The sequence below is a fragment of the Etheostoma spectabile genome, chromosome 19 (genome assembly GCF_008692095.1).
Source record: "Etheostoma spectabile isolate EspeVRDwgs_2016 chromosome 19, UIUC_Espe_1.0, whole genome shotgun sequence".
In the NCBI taxonomy this organism is placed as follows: domain Eukaryota; kingdom Metazoa; phylum Chordata; class Actinopteri; order Perciformes; family Percidae; genus Etheostoma; species Etheostoma spectabile.
In genome coordinates, this window is record NC_045751.1 from 862,986 (window position 1) to 880,052 (window position 17,067).

General features: G+C 40.3%; 1 protein-coding gene across 4 annotated transcripts; it reads left to right on the top strand.

The window, feature by feature from the left end:
• Positions 1-615: 615 nt before the first annotated feature.
• Positions 616-14,584, top strand: ccdc149a (coiled-coil domain containing 149a). Of its 4 annotated transcripts, none has more exons than XM_032544799.1 (13): positions 616-997; positions 2,133-2,294; positions 2,494-2,532; positions 3,435-3,542; positions 3,651-3,767; positions 4,485-4,657; positions 5,223-5,295; positions 5,448-5,532; positions 6,215-6,359; positions 6,594-6,670; positions 7,482-7,514; positions 10,894-10,986; positions 12,775-14,584. In XM_032544799.1, exons 1-13 carry the CDS (start codon positions 947-949, stop codon positions 13,293-13,295), a joined length of 1,677 nt encoding a protein of 558 aa, XP_032400690.1. In that variant the 5' UTR covers positions 616-946; the 3' UTR covers positions 13,296-14,584. The 4 variants fall into 4 exon arrangements, with proteins under 4 accessions (XP_032400690.1, XP_032400689.1, XP_032400692.1 ...); XM_032544798.1 differs by having other exon boundaries at positions 628-997; positions 10,894-10,985; positions 12,765-14,584; XM_032544801.1 differs by lacking the exon at positions 7,482-7,514 and having other exon boundaries at positions 629-997.
• The last annotated feature ends 2,483 nt before the right edge of the window (positions 14,585-17,067 follow it).

Sequence of the window (17,067 nt, forward strand, 5' to 3'; positions counted from 1 at the left end):
TTGGCTTATAAAAATTGCCTACAGTTAGACTATATTTACAATTACTTCCGGCCCACCTGTCTTTCTTTTAATGTAGATCTTCAAACGGAGAAATGAAAATAAGAATTTCAAAAAAACAAAAACGAAATTGGTTTACTCGTTTTTCGTTTTTTGACTTCAGAAACCAAAACGGGAGAACGGCTCTCTTTTTACCGTTTCTTTGTTTTTGGTTTGAAACGACAAACGAAAAACGGTGTTTTTCTCCTTATTTCGTTTTGTGGTTCAAACGAAAAAACAAACGATCAAAACGTACACGGACCACCATGTCTTTTTGTAACTGGCCAGGAAGGAGATAAACTGTTCATTCATGAATGGTATCTAAAGCTGATAAATGTAGTGGAGTAGAAAGTATTTCCGTCTGCGATGTAGTGGAGTAGAAATATAAAAGTTGCTTAAAATGTAAATAACGTAAAGTAAAGTAGCCTACAAGTAGCCTAGGCCTACCTTGAATTTTGAATTTGGACTACCTTGAATTTGGATTTAAGTACAATACTTGAGTAAATGTACCACCGCTGGAATGGAACCTCGAGGCCCATCTAGTGTCTGGTTTATTATTCCCCAAGAGATGGGCGCTCAGTTTTGCTTTACTTATAATACTGAACTTATGTAGGATATCCAGTGTTTCATGCTTAAATAGTGTTGGTGCATTCCATAGACTGGGCGTATACATATAAATTGGAATTATTTCTCAAAACTAATTTCCTTCAACGAGAACTTTATTGTCAACGTTGAACCGGAAGTCGTTTTTTTTTTTCTTTTTCTGCGCAACTTGACAGCGGAGCCAAAGAAAGTGACGTTGCAGGACAAACAAACGGAGGAGAGGCAGCTCGGACGGAGACAGAGAGGCATCCCTGACGCTGACATTCTGTATAAAAAAAAAAAAGAAGAAAAAAAATTATTTCGGATAATGCAGTCTTCCAAAAGGAGCGAGGGGGACTGGCAGGGGCTCGTCAGCGAGGTACGTGAGTGGCGAAGACCGCGAACAGCTGTTGCAGAGACGGACTGATTTTACAGAAGCTCCCCCTTCCATATGGACATGGATATGGGCTTCGGTGTCTTGCGTTGACGTTCATGACGTTAGACCGACGATCTGTTCAACATCACATATACACGCTACTTTTTTTGTCTTTTGCTAGATAGGCTAAATATTGATTGGAGGGGTAAGCTAGCTGTTCTGTAACTCTAGGTTGGAAATGCATTGGCTCCCCTTAACGTTATGGGCTAGACTCTATGGCTAGACCAGGTAAATTCACCTGTGGGACCGCATGTAGCTAATCTAATACATGGATCAAGCCTGAAAATTCGACCTATATGAATATAGAAAACCTAATGTAAGCCTAACGGACTAGAAATGGCACTAGCCTACTCATATGGCCTAGTGTTTACTGTGAATAGTCACAAAAAAATAATTCAAAAGGGGTTTTAAAAAGCTTGCATAGAAACTTAACAGTAATACCTAATATTATGACATAACTCCAATATGTCTCTTTAATGCAGAGTGAACCATAAACCCAAATAAAATCAAAGGATTTGCTGTATTTCTATGTATGAAGTGCTTGTAGAGAAAACAAGCAGTCACTACCCAGGGTTTTTAGAAAAGTATATTGGGCATGTTCACTATTTTGAGATGTTTTATAGAACAAACAAACATCCATTAAGTGAGAAAATAATTGGCGGATTCATTAGTTGCATCTTTACATAAGAGATTATCATGGTTGAGTTACAAACCACACCATACATCAAGCTTTAGACACACTACTACTGCACATTCAGCTCCATGGTAGTGGCTGCTATTTCATTTGGTTATGAGCTGGTCTGACAGCTATCAAGGTTTACTCTGTTCCTTCTGCTGTGCCTTATCTACACATTAACACTCCAGTGTGTGTTTTTCCACCTGTAGGGAACTGGTCAGCGCTTGTTATATACATTTGCACTGTTAAGTAATTTGACCGTTGCCATTGTAGGATAGGGAAATAATGAAGCCAAGAATAAGCTTTCTAGAGATTGACTTAAAATTAATTGCATGCACAATATAGTATCTCATAATACCACTTGTCTCGGTTGTGTCCTTGTGTGCTGTGTTTGTTGTGTAGTTCCTGGTTTGTAAACGCAAGCTGGAAAGTAAAAAAGAGGCCCTGCTCATTCTGTCCAAGGAGCTGGATACCTGTCAGCAGGAAAGAGACCAGTACAAGCTGATGGCCAACCAGCTGAGGGAGCGCCACCAGGGACTCAAGAAAAAGTACAGGGAACTCATTGTGAGTGGGTCAAACCTTCAAGGTGATGTTCATTTGTCTGTGTGCACAGTATTGTCTGTGCAAGTTGTTTATTAGTGCTCTCTGACCAAGCAATCAGTCAATTAAATGGGAATGTTTAACAGTATGCTTAATGTAATATTTGCTAATTGTATTTGATGACAGATAATATTTTGATAATGTAACTCTTATTATATTTTAGGATGGTGACCCCTCTTTGCCACCAGAAAAACGCAATCAAGTAAGTTGTGTTGGATTTTAAAAGACTTTCTCACTGCCACTTATGCAAGTAGTATTTGCCTTCATTATGTTACAGTGTTAATTTTAAGGGGTGGTTGAATTAAAATGTCTCCCTCCCTTTTGTTATGTTGATTTAGTTTGGGGGAAAAAAACCTCTGGGACATGCATAACAAATACAGGGTATCAATAGACAAACATCCTCATAATACCAAACAAATACAGATCACATGTCCACAGTAACAATCTACCCACCTTACGAGATAATTATTGTAAGGGTAAATGTTAAGGTATTTTTGTCTTGTAGAGACAAAGAGAAGGACTCTGCTTGGCGGTGCTTTCAGGCACGCTGTGACACCAGAATTAAAGAGTTGGTTACTGAATTGCAATGCATTATAAAAAGGAGTCTTGCTGATTAGAGGACAAACAACAAGAAAACATCAGTGTTGTGAAAAGTTTGATGCTGACAGTGAGACATATTATTGCTTATTTTATACTGTGCAGTACAGTAAATAATGGGATTCTTGTAAATAGGTTGTAAAAAAGAAAAGAAAAAGTAAATGGCCAATTAATATCTGCTTTGAAATAAATATATCTATGGTTTGGACTAGGAATAGACTCAGATGGATTTTTATTGTGATATTGATTATTTGGAATTCTAGTTTCTTATAGTGAATCTGTTTAGTCCTATGTGTGATGTGTTTGATGACAACCCATTCAAAAGCTGTAAATCACAGTCCCTGTGTACATGTTTCCTTGAGCTGAAGAAGAAAGATGTGGTTACCTAATTGAATGGGGTTAATTGTTGGATTTGGACCCTCTGCATGATGGATCAAGTGGCCTGTTACCATTGTTACTTTATAACATACCAATGTCATTCACTCTTCCTCTCCACCTTATCCTCAGGTAAACCTGGCTCAGCTGGTGAGAGACTCAAGGGAGCGAGCGAAACAGCTGGCTGAGGAGGTGAAGGAGCTGACTCAGAGGCTTACCGAGGCCCAGGGCGATAACAAGGTAAGGTTAACAGGGCCAGCATATGACATGATCCCTCACTCAGTCCAGTGCATGAGTCGATGTTTTTGAGATACACAGTGCATTTCAAATGTTTTTTATTTGTTACAGCTGCTGAGAATGACCATTACTCGACAGAGGCTGGGGGATGAGGAGGTGGGCACGCGCCATTTCCCCGCCCATGAACGTGAGGATCTAGTTCACCAGCTAGAGAGAGCAGGGCTACAGGTTTATACAGTTCCTTTTTTTTCTTCTTTTTTCAAACCATCCCAAAAAAAGACCACACTCTCAAATTTAGATGATCTCACATCCAATTCAAACATGTCCAGTGCAGTTACAATGAAATAAATCATAGGTACATTTTCTTTTGATTTTCAAAACATTAAAAAACAGACTTGGTAGTTCAAAACACAATTCATTCACATATTGCATTGTGTATCGGGGACACGCATCACTTTTTCTACTTTGACTACTGTCACTCCTGCAAGCTCCATACACACAGTGCAGTAAATACTGCTATTATGAGGCTTACAATGTGTTCTATTTGATTCTATTATTTTAATTAAAAACAATAGGGCTGGCAGAAGCTCTGTCTGTAGGGAGTTGGGTTGGTACAGACCATAGTACAGAGTTTGGATTCACCTCCTGGGCTCTTGAGCAAGGCACTGTAACCCCCCCATTCCTGGTGTGTGTGTGGCCTATGTGTAGTGATTTCTAACACTAACGGATTGTAAATTGTATTTTCCCCACTGGGGATCATTAAACGGTAGCCTATAGCCTATAAATACTTTCTCCTCCTTTGAACCTGCTGTTGAGGTGTTCTTGCTGATTGCTGATAACATGCATGTGTATGTACTCAGCAAACTTTACTTTAGTAAACAAAGCTTCAAAATATCTTTCAATGGAGTCTCTAACGAACCTTTTTGCCCGGTTGTTTTTTTCTAGATGGAGGAGATGGAGCACAACATGAAGGCTCTGGCGGACGAGCTGCAGGACGTGAAGTCGGAGCGCAGTGTGTTCAGGGAGAAGACCTACCGACTCAACGTGGAGCTCAACCACATCTTGGGCAACCGTGAGTCACGCATCATTGATGTGGATGCCCTCTGCATGGAGAACAAGTAAGTGAGACAAAGAAGCAGACAGCTAGGACACAGAACTACCTTCACTAATAACATTGTTTCTAGCCCGTTCACTTCTATTTTTCTAAATCTCTAATCCAGCATCTGGAAGGTTCATGTGTTTGATAAGAGCTGCAGATTCCCAGGAAATGGCTTTAAATCTTAGTACTGTAGTACTTAGTTTGCTATTTTAAATTATAGCAGTTGGACACATGTATACACATACTTTAATATGATGTTAAGTCGGTAAGGGGAGTCCTTTTTGATTTTTTGATTAAACCAATAACAATGACTGCTTTTTTATGCCCCAAAATATAGATTTGACTATTAATTTAAATGATCATGGGGGACGGCTTACACTTATAGGAAAGCATTGTGTAAATATTGCACGTCTGACTTATTACAAATGTTTTTTTCAAGTTTTATATTCAGAATATTTATGATTGTCTGAGCTTCAATTTCTATTTTCCGTGTCCGTTATGATTTGCATGTAATCTGCACCTCATTAATCTTGTTATATATGCTTTGACTCTTCTGATGGTGATATGGATCATTGTTACTGTAGGTACTTGCATGAGCGTCTCACCCAACTACAAGAGGAAGTGAAGTTGCTGAAATCCAACATCATGAAGTACAAGGTACAGATGGAATCAATGGGATTTTGAGTCTTTATGAATCAACAATTCATTTGACCTAACTGAATTGTGAGCATGAAAGTAAAACTAGTATTTAAAGTGTTCATCAAACAAGGCCGAGCGGGCTTTATTCTCTCGTTTTCCCCTCCCCACAGACAGCTCTTGAGAGGAGAAAAAACTACAGCACATATGGGAAATCAAACAGCAGTCCTCTAACTGGCGTCCTCTCAGCCAAACAAGGTGAAAACACAAACTGTTCAGCTCACTTTGATTTCTCTTTAAAATCCAACATAAATAGATACCAGAGCAGCTGATCCGGGGAGCGTTGAATGCCAGTAAAATGTTTTCCCTAATGTCTATATTATGGCACATGAGGTAGTTTTTGATCAGATAAATTCTGAAACTGACTCATTCATTCATTATAACGAACCAGTTTTGTAAAACACCTTTGTTTCTAGCCGTGCCTTAATGCATTATTTAATAACTCCTTGTTGCCGATCCCTTAAGCCGCGGCTCGGGCACCAGCTGGGTTACTAATTGTATTCCGAGTGGTAGAGAGCACCACTGGCAGGGAAATGAGCCTGCCAAGACTGACAGTTGCTGGCAGAAGCAGCACAGTGGGCTACCGAGTTAAAGTTAGGAGAGTGTCACTAGTAGACAGCTGTTTCTAACTCTTCATCTCTCTCTTGCTTTTGTCGTGCTGTTTTCCCCATCTCATGTTAATTCACCCTTTTAAAAAATATATATTTTTAGTGTAAGTTTTGTGAAGTTTGACTGGTGCATTATTGGCAGGTTAGTGCCACGTTTTTGTAGATAGCTCCAAAGAAAAATAGCTTCCTTCATTTTATTATCTCCTATTCCATTCATACACGTCTTATTTTATCTGACACCTTTTTTTCTCTCCCTCTCTTTTGTTTCTTAGTTCAGGAGATGCTCCTGGAAGAGCATGGCTGCAACCTGCCAGCCACGCCTCAGTCCATCTCCGACCTCAAGTCCCTGGCCACGGCTCTGCTGGAGACCATTCACGAGAAGAACCTGGTCATCCAGCACCAGAGGCACACCAACAGGTAATGATGTCAGAGGAATCCTCACATGCTCCTCCACTGACTGCAAGGACTTTTTTCACAAGCCTCACCTTTAAACCTCACCCTCCTGACACACTGGTGATGTTTACATACCTGTTCAGAGAATCCTCCTCCACCTCCAAGGCAAACACTGGACTGTGACACACACACACACACACACAAACACACACTCTCCATCAGTCCCCAGTAACTTGACCCATCGTACTTGGTCTGCAGGATCCTTGGAAACAGAGTAGCTGATTTGGAAAAGAAGCTGAAGACGTTGGAGGTTTCAGGACTGTGGAGTCTTCCAGGTAGGTCTCAAGACCAACTGTTAAAGCTCCCACAGAAAATACATTTAGGCTGGACCACATCTTCTTCTTTAAGTTCTGAAACCAAAATCCACTTATTAAACAAAGACAGAGTAATAAACACAATGATACACTTATTTGTCATGGATATACATTATTTTGGTTTGTGTATTAAATAATCCTCATAATTTCACAATTATATGAATATTTTTGAATGTTTCTGATGAATCCAGCTAGTAAACAGAGATTTTTAAGAATGTGAATTAGAGCAAAGTGGGTAGAAGTTATAGCTGCTGTGTGTAGTTAAATGTCTATAAGGCTTTACTGTAGGCATCAGTCTCAACCTCTGCATGTATCCTCTCTCGCAAACACTGTGCCAATGTTTCGGCTTGTGTTTTTGACCCTGTTGGTACTTCCACTACCACACCATTAGCAAACATGACCGTGTGACTATGGGTGTGCGTGCATGTTCACATAAAGTAAATGTAAAAATGAAAAAGGTTAACTACCGACCCATTAACTTGTGATTGATGTGCCATTTATGTCCCTTTTTATATTTAAGAACTTGCTGAAATTTTAGAAGAAAATGTTTTCCCCAACCCTACACCTCACATACATTGCTCTTAAATGCTTTTTTAAAGTTTTAAGTTAAAAAAAACGTGATTTGTTGTTGTTAAAGCTAGCAAACTGGCTTAGATTGATTTGTCTTTTTTCTTTTTTGTAATTGAAATATTAATTACATTACACTCATTACATTAAAGAGGTTTTATGTTGATAACGGTGTGTCTTTCTCTCTTCTCTTGCTGCGTCTCAGGCTTGACCTACCGCGTATCCGTGGGAATTGGGAGTATGTATTCCTTCTGCCCCACTTAGCCCATCCATGCCCTCCACTATGTCCTGCCAGGACAAATCTGGGCAGACACCCAGGAAGCTTGTCACCTCGTGCCCACCGTTTACAATGTGTTGACTCCATTGACCATCAGCTCATGTGTCTGTTCGTGATAGCATTGACTAGAGCAGGCTGCCTGAATATCACACACTAATTGTTTTGGTCTAGTGGATCTGTCTGAAGTTGTACAGTCAGAGAAAAGGGAAAAATAATTGATTAACAGACCAAGTTGTTTTTCTGGGAATTGGAGTCAAACTAATATAATAATAGGATATGATACAATAAATAGTAAAATGTGCTCTCAAAACTGTAGATATCATTTCTTTTTATTTAATTATTTTCATTATGTGAGACAGTAAAGAAAAGGTACTTAAATTCGAGGGACAAAATAAAAGATCCAACTAGGATTCAAAAACACAATTACATATAACATTTTTTATTTTTTATATGTATCCATGCTTCTGTGTATATGAGTAAACCCCGGCTTATGGATGAAATATATTTGATATGCACTGCATCCATAGCAGCCCTTACATTTTGAAAAGACGGCTGCCAGCTTTTTCCATCCTTTAAATAAACCTCATCCTCAGAGAACCACAACCAAATGTAATCTACCAAATGTAAACTGTATCAAAAATTAGTATTCCAAACTATATTTGCAGTCAGAAAAAGATGGCCTACCTAACAAATAGTTCCCCGCTTTTACCTCTGGAGGGAGGTGTTGTGCCGTGTAAAGCAGACTGAGAGTTGGAGGGGCTGCGGCTGGATGGAGGTGCCCTGTCATGAGACCGTCATTCTCACCACCATAAAACTGACAAGCATCCATTACTGAAAATGATTGCCCACATTACAAACACATTTAGGGGAATGTGCCGTTATTAGGGAATTTGTAGGCGAGGGCCCAGAGTGCCTGACGACCACACTGTCCACCACAGTTAGGGAGACAGAAATATAGAGAGAGACGTGAGCGTCTGTGGCCTTGATGTGATACGAAGTTGGGCTGATGGATATTAAAGGCAAACAGGATAGGATGGAGGGCCTTGGCTGCCTATCTGAGATCCAGAGAAAACTAGAGGTGACTACGTTGTCTCAGGATCAGAGAGAGACAAAAACAATAACAATGACATCGATGCAGTGAGTCGGATAAAGTTGTGATTGATAGATCTCCACCAGTCCTCCAGTCTACCCAACCCCCATGGTGAATGAGTGCTCCTGAAATGTAACACAGCAAGTGAAAGCATCTCAGTGTGCATATAACTATTGAAAAGACAGAGGTGACTAAAGAATGCACACATAGAGCTTTGTTTTGATCCAGTGACAGACTTGTTTCCATTCAAGATGCAGGCATTGCCTTGTCACTCTAGATTAGACTGGGTAAACCCCGCCCACTCTGCTGGCGATTTACTTTCGCCCTGCAGCTCGGTCTGCAAACCCCCACCTTTAATTCTCCTGCTTCAGTTCACAATTTTGTGGAAACCAATCACAAACTTGCTTATCTACCTTAAGCTTAACACTAGGACAATAGAGAAGCAACCAAGAAGCTTCTTGTTTACATTCAACATAGCGGCCACTGAAGTCTAGCTTCTACGTCACCTGGATCGTTGGTCTGATTGATTGAAGGACTATCCAGTTGCGTACAGAGTCATTTGATCTATGCCCGTTGGGCATAGATCTGGTGCAAAGAAAATACAGAGCAGACTGCCCAGACCAACGTGCAATCTCAAATCTATGGAGCTTGGCTTGGTCTGGTGATAGCCAGACAGGCGCTAGACAGCACTGGATCCCAGTGCAGGGTTTAACCGTTTGACTGTTCGACAGACATTTCTTTTTTGTCTCCTTATTTGTGATATGGAGTGTATGATCCCGTATGTTGGAGTGTCATATAATGCAAAAGAGCCTGTTATCTTTGAGGAATGGTTTTATACACATACGGTATACAGTATTTTGTATGAGTTAGGGAGAAGAGGAGATGTTTAGATGGCTGGTCAGGCAGCTGCCAGAGAGGTTTAAAACTTTAAAAGTTGCTGTTGTTTATTGCTTCTTCCTTTTCTTAACTGATCCAATTGATTGAAATCTCCGGTTGTATTGGGTTGCTGTGGGCTGTGTTTCTAGTCAATGAGCGTTATTGCTTTATGGCAGTATTTAATTAATTCATGTTTCATTAATGTCATGTAACATTTTTTCCAGATATTTGATTCATTGGGTTAACCAAAAACATTCCAATCTAGTCCTTTCAGCTATAAGAAGTTTCCGATGATTTACTATATTTATATTTATTAGGACATAAAATTACATATACCTTAAAGAAAAATTCTATCCATATTATCCACTTCATATCATAGGTATTTCAACTGGTTGCTAATAATTAAAATTAGCTACTCAGTGACCTCAGGTAATACAGTGGCGGTGCTAACAAACTGGTGTTTAGCATAATGTTTACCAAATTCATCATCTTTGTTAATTAGCAATAAAATAAAATAATTTACAACTGAGGCTGATGGGGATGTCATTAGTTTTGCAAGTATTTGGTCATGAACTAGACAAATTGAAATGTTGACCTGGGATCAACAAAGTTATTATAATTCGTACTGCATAATAGTTTATACCAAATGTAATAACTGTCCATCGCGATAGTTTTCGAGATATTTCAATCTAAATAATCTAGCATAATGATTAAAATCCCTGTCTGTTAAAGAAGGAACTTTTTTTTAAACATCTTGCAACATTGTCGCTTTTCTTGATGCCCACAGTTGATATGTAGAAGCCACAGGATCCAAACAGCCCCTACCCACGCTCTCACTCACTGTTCCCACGTCAGTGTCAACACGGAGCATCCATAACAATATGGACTGTATTCATAACAATATGGTCTCCATTCACCATTCATGATTCTTACGCATCTGCCATCCAGTCAACCATTTTCTCATTCTTCTGTTTGTTTTGGTGCCTCACACTTGAATGGTCAGAGAAACATGCCTATTCACAGGGTTTCTGTGAAGGCAAAGGCTGATGCGTGCACCCGTGTATGCATATGTTTATGTGAAAACAGTTTTGTGTGTATGTGTGATTATGAGTAGCATATGGTGTCATCCTAAGAGGCGTGCAGCCATCACTAATGAAGACAGATGACAGGGAACTAAAGCCACTTCCTGTGAGCACTGCAATGCATACGTGCGTGTATGTTTGAACACACAACACAGCACCATACTTGTGCTTGGACGGGCCCCATCCATTCCTAGCATGACCCAAACTCTTCATACCTCTTACTTTGTGTTTTGTTGTGATTTGGGTGGGAAAGTAACAGTGTGCCTTTTTTTCTTTGATTGTGGTCTTACAGGGACACGAGACAATATGACACTGAATGAAAACCTTCAACCAGAGCTTCATCCAACACGTGCCAAAACTCAGCCAAACATGCAGCCACCCAAAAGTGAGTGTGTAATTGTGTGTAACTGGCTTCTCCAGCCATTAATAACAGAACCCACAGCTAACGGGGTAAACACTGTAATTAGCCACCGCGTGCTAAACACTCCTTGCTATCTTCCATGTTTAACCCAAGTCATTTCCCTTCCCGCCTCCACTCCTCTCTGCTTCTCATTGGTGCAAGCTGCCCAAATGCCATGGCATTTTGAAAATGTGAAGCAAATTCTCGCCCGCTGACATTCAGAAACTTCTGCCGTGTTCTCTTTGAAAGGCAATGGGGGGGGGCGGGGGGGGCATAAATATGGATGCCAGTTCAAGTAATGTTGCTGTGTGTGTGTGTGTGTGTGTGTGTGTGTGTGTGTGTGTGTGTGTGTGTGTGTGTGTGTGTGTGTGTGTGTGTGTGTGTGTGTGTGTGTGTGTGTGTGTGTGTGTGTGTGTGTGTGTGTGTGTGTGTGTGTGTGTGAAAAGGTGGCTGGGACTCTATGTGCAGTCTTTAACCTTTTTGCCTGCACATCCACAAATATGGGTCAGTAATCCCCAAAGTGAGAGCATATTTTGGCGAAGAAGCAGAACTAAGCTGTTGCTATTGCCGAGATGGGGGGCGTCACACTTGTCTTGCGTCCTCTTGTCTGTGGAGCTGCTGCTATATTTAGCCTGTTGCCATGGAAGCACTTTAGTCACATAAGTAATTGAAATAACTTTCTACATTGACACAGTGGTCCAAAAGAGTAAAGTTTTCCTTGTGTTTTTGAATCATATTTTACTTTTCTTACATTAAAAAAGATATAATAGAAGTAATTAACAGATCGACTGCCACACATAGGCTTCGGCCTTTCAGTATCCTTAGTTTATATTGGCTGGTCAATTGCATACTGTGATTACTTCAATCAGGGATTACTGTGACATCAGTTCAATTCTTCGTACTTAGCGATAACTCATTATCTACCGGCTATTATTATTTTGTGCTTTATATGCATGTGTTTTTCCCTCCTTAAAATGCATTGTAAACTCTGGCTGAAATGGTGCCACTCAGTAAGAGTTCTTTATTCAGAGTATTAGTATTACTAGTGCAGTGCCTGTTGAAAATGGGCCTGTTCGGAACGGGCCGATTGCGTGGCCTGTGGTACTGCTACTTGTAGAATTTTTCAAAACCAAATTGTACCCCAAAATGATTTAAAGGAGGACCCCAGACCCATTAGACTACTTCTACATCAGAGAAAGACATTGTACCTGAGAGAGAAGGTTGCAGATTCAGAATGTAATCACAAAATATCACAAGGAAAATGTGGAGTAACCACAGTGTCTCATGTTGTAAGAATGTTAACAAATTTAACATTTCAGTAGAGGTGTTGATTTCCATACAGGTTTAGTGGCTTGCCAACAGTGAAGTATAGATTTGATTTGCAAGGGTATTTTGGCAACTGCAATGTTATCGGTGTTGTAAGTTAGCAGTAGACTTAATTAACCCGACCCAGGGTGAGTCTGATGAAAACTGCTGTGTCTGCCCGGTTCAGCTCTGAGATTTTCTTGCATTGCAGAGCGCTGTGAAGGAATAATCTCCGAGATTACGTCATGTTCTACTTAGTGTCTGGCTTATATCCAGCAATTGGAAGCAAGAAAAGTGTCAAAGATATGTCTCGCTTTATTAGACAGATGCAAATTAAATAAAGTTGACTTTGTTGGGTTAGAATTAGGGTTAGGGCCAAAGTATTTGTTTTCTAATGTAACTATGGCCTCAGATCAAATTAAATTAAAATGACCAGTTGTCTCATCTTCCCTCTCCCTGTTGTGTCAGACGACAGAAGTTCACATGAATCATCGTGGGAATGCCACACCACTGGCAGCAATGTTGGCACAGATGGTGTCAACAGGGAAGACACACCTGCACAGCTCAACAGCCTGGAGCCTCTGGTGGGGGTGGAGACGAATGGGATTGACAAGAGAGGGGGAGAAATCGAGACCCTAACGGAAGATGGAGCCGCTTTAGGGCTGGAGGAGGGCCAGAGTCCAGTGGAAGAGGCGGGGCATGAGGAAGAGGGAGAAGAGGATGAAGAACTGGGTTCCACGGTGGAGGAAGGAGAAGAGGCAGCTCTGGCGCTGGGTGTAATGTCCACTGAGTCAGACCTCTCATGGCTTCCAATTAAAGAAGCCTCTTTTGATCATTCAGAAGTGGGTCATGAGTCAAAACATGCTCCTGAACATGTAGAAGACTCTGTATCAATTCCAGAGAACCAGTCCACAAAGGTTTCGAATACAGGGGACTGGGACATTGTGGATCTGCGCAGTGACACCTGTCATAGTGACAGCTTGGCATGATCTGACGTCACTGAAAGACTTATTTAAATCCACGTCCTTGTCGTTCCTATTGATAATTGCATTAATCAGCCTTTCTTGCATTCACACACTGTGGCCACTGCTCACTAGCTCCCTGCTCCGCCTAGCAGCTCTGTGTTACTCAATAAAACAGAGGAAAACAACACTTTTTCAGCCACCGTTGAAAGAGCCAGAGGTGCACTAGACTGGGTTGTTGCTGCTCTGGAACACAAAATCTTGAAATCAATGGAGTTGCAAACTTCATGCCCTAAAGGAAGAATTTAGCTAGGAAAATAACAAATATGGCAACCTCAACTCCTGTGCTCTATAAGATAATCCCAACTGTTTGATTCCTTGATGCCAATAAACTGAGTGCTGCATTTTGTTACTTTCATAGGGGGTCAAAGTTGGCTTACCCAAACTTAATGAATGTGTTGTACCTGTCTTTTGATGTCTATTCCTCTGTACGATTAGGTGAATCTTACTAATCCATCAGTTATTTATTAAGAAGTTGATATTTGGATGAAACTATATGTGCCTTATATGTGGAAATATAGACTGATATTTATTATTATAAATGCATAAACCCGCAAAATGACCTGTCTTGAAGTTGGACTTATCTGACCCACACACATGCACCCAAAACAATCAATTGTATGAGAACATGATTGTAACAGTATCCACTTTAAATGACTAACTGTAACAGTCAATGAAGAGGTACTTGAGTTCACCTGACAAGGCTCATGGTATTTTGGGAAACACTGGTCTAGTGACATTGAAAGTTCTTTATTGATATTTGTATCCGGTTCCTCCTGAAGCTACAAACCACACAAGCAGGATTTTCCTCTAAACTACACTTCCACTCTGACACAGAGACTGACTTTGAGAACTCTGTGCAACATTTGTTTGATAAGGTTTGTTTGATAGCAATGTTCTGAACCAGAAAATGAGCCCATATCCGCAGAAAATCGCTCCGACTAATTTCAAGTGTTCACAAGGTTGGTCTCTCATTAATTCTAAATGCAGCAGTCACAGTCTTTTGATTGTTTTACAGATTAGAGCAGCTTAACTTGATTCTCTTCTTTCCAGCCTTGGGAAAAAATTAATCACAAATCGAAATTGTGTTGTCTTAAATCCTAGAAATATTCAACTTTTATTTTTAATTGAATTAACATATCCATTTTTGTAAGGACATTTATTTCGGTTATCCATGTACGAAACAAAATTCTATATATTTTCCACTTTTTAGGGTCTTAGAAGGTATTTTTCAGCTCGGTGTACATACACATGCACGTACAAAAAAGCGTCACAGTATGATTTTATAATTTTGAAAACAAAACGTTTTTCAGCAACGTAAAATGGATGCACAGACACACCCATTTTGACTCACAACCAGAGTCCAGAGCCCACTGTGTATTGCGAATCAGTGTTGAGGCCTACTCTTCCTGCATGCAGGTGACAGCTGGCCTCTCCAGGCAAACACAGTGTCAAAGCCAGAATCCATGAACTGCTTATTCTGCAGAAGGCAACTTGCTATTTTTAATCTCTGACACAAAATAGAGGCGAGGAGAGAGAAAGAATTGGAGCTGGGGAGCCATGGTGTGTACCCAGTGTCGGCCCTGTGCCAGGCAGCTGATTTGGCACACTGCAGCAAGCCTTTTTTTTCTCAAGGAGTTTAAGTTCATAAACCAGATGGAGTCTGAACTAATGAAATTGCAAGATGATACCAGCATGCGTTGGGTTCCTCAAAAAGTCGTTGGCCATTTTTTTTATTTTTGGATGCACATGAAAGCCTGAAAGAAATGACTGAGCTTAGCATATGTATTAGAAAAGAAAGAACACAGTTGTGAGTCTAATTCAGGAAAGATGTGGAAGGGGAAGGAGCCATGATGTTAATTGAAGTTGACAATGTTTTTTGTCTGTCCTGCGTTATTTGAACATTCGCCATTACGTTAACTGTTCCCTGCCAGGCTTTCTCACTATTTCACTTAAAACCACCCGTGAAATATGTAAGCAGGTTTAAAAAACAAAACAAATTAATGGAGTACTGTATGACCAGATCCCATACATCGGAAGATATTTGCTCACAACAGATATACAGTATAAGTTTTTTTTTCTTGTAAAAATAAAGTACAGTACAGAAATGATATGAAAGAAATACAGTATATGTTTTTATGGACTTTTAGAACATTACATAGTTTGTCCACCAGAGAGCACTAACTGCAATTTTTCCACTTGCAACCTTTCCCATTCAGTAGATGTTAAGCACAATTGTCAAAATGTGGATCCTTATATGCGTATGTTTAGTATTTAACCACTATCTGCCAATATATCATTACAGTATTTCCTAAACTCTCTAATATTGAGATCAGAATTGGCCTAAAAAATCCAATATTAGTCAGTTTATACCAAAAAAAGTTTTTAATTGCTCCAATGAATGCATTGCCAGTTAGGAAATTGGTGGATTGCTTTATCAATATTTACTTTAATTAACCCCATAAACAACCCACATAAACATGCTATATGAGCTTTTACTTGCTAAAGATCCATCAGGATCTCATAGGCCTGTATTTAACCTTATCACGCAACTAAAAGATTCAGGCTGCCTCCCAACACCCCAGAGAGCAAAAAAGGATTGTTAAGACCTGTTTAAGCCAATCATCACCACTACAGATAAATGAGGCTATGGTTCCAGCAACTAGCCCATGCCAAAAACTAATCTTAGCCCTTTATCTGTGACCCCGACGTACCCCACTAGAGGGCAAGTACAAAATGTGCATTGTGAAGTGCTTTGATTGGCCCCATGCTGCTTAAATCACTCAGGTGTGTGGTTGCCTCTCTGTATTTGTGCTTCAAAGGGAGATCAATGGAGGAATCGTTTGTATGCATGGCTTGTGCTTTACCTTTGTACTTAGCTGCTACCCTTTCATGTTTTAGATGTAGAGATGGGTTGTACCAAATCATATATACCACTAATCTTATCACAGTATCAACTTGCTTTGTTCTGATCCCTAGCCCCCCAGTTATCGTACCCTGGAGCCTGGATAGTGGGAGAGACGAACCGGGTCACAACAATGCTCACTGGCTCTAATAAGTGTGACCAGGGAGGGTTTGACACCCCATCATCTCTGGGTCCTCCAGAGGTTTGAGGGATGGGGGTGGACAGGGGCATGTGGAGCCAGCAGTTTCCAGGCCAACCACTCAGCAGGGTTAATTACTATACCAACCAGATGCCCCTTCCAGTAATGGCCAGTGCCCTTATGATCCATGCTTCATTTGCCCACCTAGCTTTTTTACGCTTACCTGAGTTTTATCATGTGTTGCCTCTGAGACAGTCGAGTTTGCAGAGCCCTTCAGGTTTGCTCCCCGGGTGCTGCGATTTGAGGAGTGTTACTTTGTGCTCTGTTGCTGACAAGGCTGTTATTATCTGAGATAATAGAGGAAAGGGGGAAAAACAGGCAAAATATGTCAGTCATATTTTTCCCGCTTGTTTAGTGTGGAGTAGATACATATGCAATGCTGCATCATTTGCACTTTCAAATGGATTCTGTATCACTGCAATTACTGTGAGCATATTCTCATCACTTCAGCTGTCAAGTAGGAATATGGTAGTATAGTCAGTTGCAGATAGGTAAATTATGTCAGCCTAAATCTTGATTCCTCTTCATCTTAAGGTACATGACACACAATAATGTTGTGCTCTCCCATGAACTTGGCATTCTATAAAATAGTTAGGCTGTTAATTGATTTTTGTGTCTTATTTACACTCAAACTG